This window comes from Semicossyphus pulcher, unplaced genomic scaffold, assembly GCF_022749685.1.
Source record: "Semicossyphus pulcher isolate SPU_LCO1_2020_fin unplaced genomic scaffold, fSemPul1.0.p SCAF_3, whole genome shotgun sequence".
Classification (NCBI taxonomy): Eukaryota; Metazoa; Chordata; class Actinopteri; order Labriformes; family Labridae; genus Semicossyphus; species Semicossyphus pulcher.
The window spans coordinates 14344956-14353510 of NW_027211704.1; the positions used below are offsets into that span (position 1 = coordinate 14344956).

Here is an 8555-nt window from a genome sequence, read left to right on the forward strand (position 1 = left end):
AAACACAGCGGAACATTGACTAACAGCAGGAAACTTTTTTTTTTCCAACCTCAACAACACATTGTCTCGTATGTATTTTATTTCCTTAAAGTAGGCAGTTATGGTGACATCTTTACAATCAGCTTTCATGTCTATGCTTGAAGCCATATAAAAGTTTTTCTTAAACACATAAAGTTTTAATTGTGAAGGAAATAATCAAACAGTTTACAAAAGTTAAAGTTGCAACACAACCCTGTATGAATACTCAGTACAAGTCGGAGTTTGCGACACAATTTCACAAGAATATCACAAAGTATTATGCACTCAAAGTGTGAAAACGTGTAGTTAAAGTACAGTAAAGTATTCAGTATGGAAACAGAATGGCCTCTGTTGGTGTTTCTAATGCTGGACTCTTAAGTGTAAGAAGTATTTTAATGTAGCAGCTGCTAGAGATGGAGCTGGATTCACATTTTAATATACTGTTAGTAGGTTAGTTTGCATCGTATCTTATAAGTTTAATCATCTGTTTTTATGGCTTTCAGGTAAACGCAGTGGAATAAAAGTACAACGTTTAGGTCTGAAATGTTGTAAAGTAGAAGTTTAGTGGAAAATTTTGAAAATTTTGAAGGAAAGCCCCTTAAAGATGTGAAAGTAAAGCACTTGAATAAATGTACTTTAACAGGAGTTACATTTCAACACTCACAGTGACAAACCTACAGAAACGTGTACTTTTCTGTGACCTTTTGACCTTTACCATCATGATGTTTAGTCACCTCTGCAGTTGATTACTCTCATGTATGATACGGTGCGCAGTGCGATTTAGTGATTCCTTTTGTTTTGATGCTTTAACCTTTATGTGACATTTTGTCTGTTTATACTTTTGTCCTGAAAGAAACGTTACTCGTTTTAAACCGCACCTCATAAGAATAAAAAGACAAAGAGACTTTATCCATGTGGTCTGTTTGGAGACACTCTCTAACAACCCAAAAAGGATTCCTAACAATCTTTTATCACCCTCCAATTTCATGACTGTTCCTAACTTTGTGAGTGTTTCATGTCTGCCCCAGAGAGTGATGCATTTTCTCTGCTTGGGGTCTCAGAGACTCCCGCTGTGAAACATGATTAAATATGTCACAAAATTGAATCTAGGCTGTGTGTGTAATTGGTGTTTACTTTACTTTTCATGCAGGACTACAACTATAAATAAAAAAACTATTGTTTCTGTTCTTTTGCCTGCCCTTTACTAGCACAACAAAGAATTATATCTAACCAGGCAAACAGCAAACAAAAAGTGAACATTATAACCTTCACAAATGGAGGATTTATTGCAGGACTGTTGTATGAGAATGCATTAGTTTTACTAAAACATGACACATTTCCTTATTTAGTGCATGTGACAGTTTGGTTTATAAAGAGGATGTTTCAAAACAATAAAAATGTGTTGGATTAATGAATAACATACGGTATTTAGGGCTACTGCAGTGACACATGTTTTTCAAATTTGAGACAAACAATCCTCTATCAACTACAACCCTATGTAGATTTACACTCACTGTGTGTAATAAAGACAGATTCAGGGTCAGATAAGTTCACAAAGACTTCTGTTACTTGCACCTCTTCCCCTGCTCAGCACAAAATGTGTCTGTGTACAGGAAGTGAACATACAGTATCTTACCACCAACCTTAACACGTGCAAGTGGTCTTTTGTGGTGTTCTGTCCTGTTGAGCAATAACCCTCCTCATGCTCTTGTAATTTACTTGTGTTCCCTCAATTAATCAGTTAGTGGCAAACGGGAACTGTTTTTTGTCAGACTACATGAATAAAGTTTGTATTTTACGCAACATGAAACATACCGAAATGACTGTTAGGCGATGGTTTGTTTCTTGTACATCATGGTCATAACATATTTGCAGCCAAATTTCATCAATTAAAACCTTTTGCAAGTATGGAATTTTTTTTGTTTAAAAAAGGTACTTTGAACTCATTTGATTAGATAACTTGTTTGAAGTTGAATTCAGTGGTTACCAAACACAGGTCATGACCCCTCAAAAGTGTCACAAGTTAAATAAGGAGGGTCATGAGATCATTTATTTTGAAGCGAGGAAAAATATACAGTTCTCGATTCATATTTCAGACTTTTCACTGTTGGAGAGTTTTACTTCTTTTGCATGTAACATTTACTTTAATGAAATAATGTGAGACGTTTATCAGGAGAGTCTCTAAATCATGATATAGGACCCCTAAACTACACTCTTATTTATGTGTGGTGTCTTAAGGAAAAAAAGGGAACTGCTGCTTTAATCTGAGACAATTTATTGTAATTCACAAACTTAGTATGTATTTTTATGCAAGCTTAGACAAGCTGTCGACTAAATGTAGTGGAATAGAAGTAGAATATTACACTTTGAATTATAGTGCAGAATGTATCAAGAAAATGATACTTATGTACAGTACTTGAATGAATGCACTCATTACATACCACCACTTGTACTAACAACATTTGTGGTTTTTCCAAACATTATTTGTTATCTGTTATGTTTGTTTCCTGATGTGTCTGTGTTGCTGTTGAACACATTTATTATATTAAAATAATATAATGCTCGTATTATTTAAAAAAAAAAAATGTTAGCAGAGTTTTTCAAAGTGTTGCTAACTAGATATATCACTTATAGACCTTATGCTCACCTTTTCAAGAGGTGGTGTTGTGTTGCCATTTGACAAATAAACTAAAGGAAACACAGGCTATCTGTGTTTTGTTGTTTTTTCCAGAATGTATGGATAAAAAAATCTTTTCACCAAGTTGGGCCGGTGAATTTAGGGATGAAACGCTGCTATTAGTCAATTTTGACAGACTGTCTCCAATAGGCGGCGGTATGTGCATTTAACATTTGTTTGATCTGCCTTTACACGCACAGAAGAAGAAAGGCGACTTGTTGGCTCGCGCCTTTCTTCCGGTGTGATACTGGGGTTAATAACAACTTAAGCTAGCCGCAGCCGACACGAGCAGCGTGAGATCTGCTGCTAACACTCCTGTTGTGCTGCAGCTACAGAAAAGGTGAGCTAGCTTTCTTCCACACACTGTTCAGATTTGTTTCATTCAATGCTTTGGTTGTTAGTTTGCTGATGTGCTCAGAAGTTTTCTTTCTTACCGTTTTAACAATTTCGTTTGGGCTACATGTGCTAGCTTCTACATACGGCTCTAGCTAGCTAGCTAACATGGCGTTAATATTTGCATGACTGTTTGGGCGGTTGGAAGTACTGGAAACATACGTGCTTGATAGGTAATTGTGACGCACAATTGGTGATACAATGTGTTTTTAGCAATTTAATAATTAATAAAACTATCCGAGTCGTTGTTAAGCTCAAGCATTCAAAATCAACTACTTTTGGTACTAGCTAGAGTTAGCTTTGCGGCGTAATTTGAAGCCAACGTTAATATTCAGGTAAAATAATATAATCCTTTGCACAGTTAGCTAACTCGAAGTAATGTATAAAATCGTTTAATTACTTGTGAGCACGAACAGCCCTCCTGTGGTTTGAAGTGGCTCCACAGAGCAGCAGAGTCGTCGACTGCATCATAGTTAGCATCTAAATGCGCTCTCGATCAAGCGCTCGATGTGTAAAACACAGATGCCATGATTTCCTTATAGAAACTCTTAATGGGATTGTAATTTCTGTCTTTTCTTTTTCTCACAGGCACATCTGATTACGGAACTCTAACCAGAAGTTATTTGAACCTAGTGAAATGGGAGGTAAGTTGTGATGACTCGTCACTTAATTCCTGATGTCACTTTCCCTCCAGTTTAAAACTGTTCTTGAGTTTCTTTCAGGACATTGTTACGTATGCCACCAGGATCCTGATGCATAGCCCTGTAAAGTTGTTAGTTGACAGCCTAAATTGAAGACATACTCTTTACCTGATCAAAAGGTTAATGTTTAGTTTCCAGGTGTGGTTATTTTTTGGCAGGTTGACAGGTGAGTTTTTTTTCCTGTTGAGGCACACCTCTCCACCGAAATATCTGGAAACCCAGCTACCCCACCTACTGATGGAATCCACAGTATTTGAAACATTAGCACGATTGCTGCAGGTCTAGTAATTACAGACTTTTAGTCAAATTGGTTGTCAGATTCAAACATTTACAAAACTTTCATGAATACTTAAACTGTTGCACAAACAAATGCTTATGTTAGAAAAATAATCTTATCAGTCAAAAGTTTTCACTTTATCCTTTTACCTATTGAGACTATAACCTAAACAGGATCTTGTCCTGCACTAGATTTATGTACTATGTATACTTTATCAATATGCCTGGGGGTGCGTAGTTGGCGGAGTGTGCGCAACATTCAACAGTTGTTCTTGCCTGTAGATGGACCAGATTCTATGCTTTGCTTTAAGTCACCATGATAGACCAGGACAGCTAAGTCCATACAAGCTCAAAGAAGTCATGGGAAATTGATGAGAGAGATTACTGATAAATGTAATTCAGCGTTATATGAAATAATTTTGTCAACATTACTTTCTATGCTTGGAATGAGAATATTTGTCACATAGGAAAGCTACCATGGCATTTTCCCTGTAGGCTGACATTGCTGTTAAATTGGGGAGCTCATAATTGTGTTGTTTCAGCTGCTGGCTGAAGGCCTACATGCTATTTAAACAGTTTCTCCTGCCCTCACGGCTACATGTTGCAGTGCGCTGGTGCACTGAAATATAGCAGACCCAATGTAGCATAAACTGGGAAAAAAAGAGGATGCATTCCTCGTGGGTTTACTGAATCCTTTCAGATCACAATGCATCTGAGATGCAGGAATCATATCTGTACATTTAGCTTATAAATGTTTAATGGGTAATACAGAAATAGTCATTATGATGCATAAGCGACTTTCATTATATCCTTCATGTAAATGTTTTTGTGTCTTTCTTTCAGACCCAGCTCTTCACAGAGACTGTCCTCTTGACTGCAAGGTTTACGTTGGTAATCTGGGAAACCATGGAAATAAGACCGAGTTAGAGAGAGCTTTTGGGTACTATGGTCCTTTAAGAAGTGTGTGGGTTGCAAGGAATCCCCCCGGCTTTGCTTTTGTAGAGTTTGAAGATCCCAGAGATGCAACTGACGCTGTGAGAGAACTGGATGGAAGGTATCTACTTCAAAACGTTTTTTGTTCTTATTGTAGTATTTGTCTTGGGTTTTTTTTCTTCCCACTCATGTGATGTCTTATTTTTCAGAACAATGTGTGGCTCTCAAGTGCGTGTCGAGTTATCCACCGGGGAGAAGCGCTCTCGCAGCCGTGGCCCTCCTCCATCCTGGAGTAGACGCCCTCGGGATGGTCTTAGAAGACGTAGTCCTCCAGTCAGACGCCGGTATGTATTTTCTTACCCAACAGTTCATCTTAATGATTATTCATAGTCTCATTTGCGGTGTTTTGCATATTTGCATTCCTCACACACTGTAAGCATAAGTTTGTTACTCCAGAATATTAGGTTTGCAAAGCAGTTGCAGCAAAAGCAGCCAAAAATGTCTATAATATCTTTAGATTTACACATGTTAACGTTTTGTCATTTAAGCCAAAGTGAAAAGGTAGAGTTTCTGGTCTGTGCAATGGCCTGCGTTTAAATGTAAATTGCTATTGAGTTCATCAATAGAAATTCTGTGGATCTGGCTGCTTCAGGATTGATCTCTTGATATCACTCTTTCCTTAAGGTGTTGAAAATCTAATTCTACGTCTTTTGGAATTATTCTTTATAAACAAACTGTCTTAATTATTTCTTGTTTCAAGAGCATTTTTATCTCTGCCAATTTTGCTAATTTGTAAGCCAAGTCTAATGGCAGCACTTGACTATTTATGAACTCTTATAACTGTATTCTTGTAACATAGACCAAACTCTACCAGAGTAATATTGCCTACGGGGACATCTTAAAAGGCACAGTTAGCACTTCATCATCCATCAGACGTTTTTGTAGGTAATAACTACAATTAGTTTCTAGAGGTTTAAATTTTGTTTTTTTTTTCTGAGTTCAGTTGCCATCTATTAATAAAAATGAACCCCGTTGCAGAGTCACCACCACGCTTCTCACCATCTGAGTCAGTCAACTAGTCCTCTTTCAGCATCATGTGACTGCTGTCCAGCGAGCCCCAATCAGCTTGGCTGATGTTGTCACATGACCCAGGCGCACCGCCAGTCGTCAGGTTCCACCAACCTTTTGGTTCCTGAGCATGCAGTTCCCAGCATCCTCCTCTTCTTCCTCCAACCTTAACCCAAACGACAACGGTCCACTTCACATTTTCAGCCAATCAGCGTGTTTACCCTTTTTATTCTCCACACAACTACTGTGTCAACGGGAACAGCCCATGGCTTACATCCCTTCACATCCTACCCCCCAAAAAAGGCAGGGAAAGTCAACAACTACCCCTTCCAACCAGCCACCAAGCAACTTCATATCTCCAACATTTGCATCATGTGGCAAATCCTCTCTGCAATTCGACCTCCCTCACCATCAGTCTGGCGTCCTTGCGTCATTTCTATCTTGTCCAAATCCCCCAAAATAGTAAGTTTCTTTTATCCTGCTCTTTTTCTGCTTAGTTTAGCTTTCAAAACTGCTTGATGGTTTTCCCTCAGCAGTTGTGTAATTTAGACCATATTCAGTGCAGAGCTGCAAAAATCTAGAGATCAAAAGTTTTGGTCAAGGAACTTTGCCGTCAGTGTTCAATTTTCATTTGCAAAAATGAACTACAATTATTGGATACTCATGGTATAATTGTGCTGCTGATCACATTTTCATGGCTCGACATTAAGCCATAAAATGATATCCATTCGAATAAAGGGTACTTTGTTTTCCCCCCTTTTTACAAGAAAATATTCTGTCACTTCAAACACAAACTTATTCAAATGAAACAGTCATGCTTACTGTAGCAATTTAGCTTTATAATTAACTTGGTTATGGTCATTGTGCACAAGCTATGTGCCTCTGGTGTTGTTATAAAATAGTTGTATAGCAGATCTAAGATAATCTAAGAATATGAATTGTCCACTTCAATAGTGTAAAGGTTTATTTTACTTGATGTTTGTACTACACAAACCTTAATGTCGAGCCCTGATTGTGTTCTATATTCTGAAATCTGGTTGATTGGTGCTCATTGGACAAAATTTCCTCTTAAGTTGATCTTGCTGCAGTTCATGGATGCAGATGATCCTTTAATTAACAGACAAGGAACTACGTGTAACCACGTTTCCACGTGCAACCCATGTCTCTTTTAAGGATCAAGAATACCAAAGGTTTCATTGGAAATAGGGAGTGTCAAATTCTCCTTTCTAACTTCTTTGTTTCATTTCTTAACCTCATCTATATCGTAGATCACCGAGGAGGAGGAGCGGCAGCCGCAGTCGTAGCAGGTAAGCTGGTTTCATTTCAACTTTATGTTTTGTTTATGATGGATAATAAAGTTGTATTGTTTCTTTATTTTGTTCACAAGGTCTCTTTCAAGAGACAAGCGCAGATATCGGTCTGTCTCCAGAGACAAGAACCGTAAGCGTTCAAGATCCTTCTCACGATCAGGGAGGTAAGTTGAAATGGAATCCTTTTTTCTCATTATATCCTCTAACCGTAGAGTATCACTTCCATTTACAAAATATATCTATCGTCCATAATTTTGTATTTATTCGATATTGTATTTCTTTTATAGCCGTTCCCGGTCTACTGAAAGGAAGTGAAGACCTCAAACTATGGGTCATCTGCAGAATCCTGCCATGTGCGGGATAATACATTTTTTTTTTTTTAGTCATGTTGGTCTTTTTAGATTGTGTTTGCCAGCTCAAGACCGCTTTAGGTTGGGCAAGATTCATATTGTGTAATAGCAATCTGTTCAATTACCAACGAAGGACTGAAATGTTTTTCCTTTTTTTTTTTTTTTTTTTTTTTTTAGATGGTTTCATGGCGAGGTTAACCCATTTTACAGAAAAACATTTTTTGCCTTTGAACTTGGTCTAAAAGCATAAAACAAATTGTTACCCTGCATGTCTTGAAATGGTATACTGGGTTAGGTTTTACATTACTATCCTATTTTAACTGTTGAATAACATTTTCCGTGATGTTTTTATTTGTTTTTGCTTTTGTTTTTTGTTTTTTAATTCTCATTTGGCTCTTAACATACTGGCAATGGGTTACTGTTTTCTGCATCACAAATATAAGGAGCATACTTTTTAACTGACAGAAAGCAGACGGGCAACAAATGTTGTAAATACTGGTGCTGTTATTTGCAGGCTTTCCCTGAGGCCTATTATCTGTAATGCTGTATTTTACCGTTAAAACTTTTGCAAAAGAAAGGATTCACGCTATTAAACTTTGCTTGATTCTCTGATCTCTGAAAATTTGTGGTGATGCAGTTTGACAACTTGTTCAATAAATGTTTTTCCAAGGTGACATCTCCTTGACCATGTTTTTTTTATGTCTGTATATTTCCATAAACCAAAAGCATCATAAATATGTAAAAACACACCATGTACAAGAATCAAATAATGTTTTTGGAAAGTATCTGTAAAAAAAAAAAAAATCATTAGATTCAGGAAGTGCTGTGT

At 37.2% G+C, this 8555-nt stretch overlaps 1 protein-coding gene across 1 annotated transcript; it reads left to right on the forward strand.

The window, feature by feature from the left end:
• The first annotated feature begins 2952 nt into the window (after positions 1-2952).
• On the forward strand, positions 2953-8400 carry srsf3a (serine and arginine rich splicing factor 3a). The gene is made up of 7 exons (XM_069678837.1): positions 2953-3035; positions 3677-3732; positions 4909-5119; positions 5208-5342; positions 7335-7373; positions 7454-7540; positions 7664-8400. The coding sequence occupies exons 2-7, from the start codon at positions 3726-3728 to the stop codon at positions 7689-7691; spliced, it is 507 nt and encodes a 168-aa protein (XP_069534938.1). The 5' UTR covers positions 2953-3035; positions 3677-3725; the 3' UTR covers positions 7692-8400.
• The last annotated feature ends 155 nt before the right edge of the window (positions 8401-8555 follow it).

Bases quoted from the DNA above. Each gene is read 5' to 3' on its own strand.
- srsf3a (XM_069678837.1), top strand. The intron at 5,120-5,207 runs GTATCTACTTCA...CTTATTTTTCAG, and splicing joins GTGAGAGAACTGGATGGAAG to AACAATGTGTGGCTCTCAAG. The intron at 5,343-7,334 runs GTATGTATTTTC...TCTATATCGTAG, and splicing joins AGTCCTCCAGTCAGACGCCG to ATCACCGAGGAGGAGGAGCG.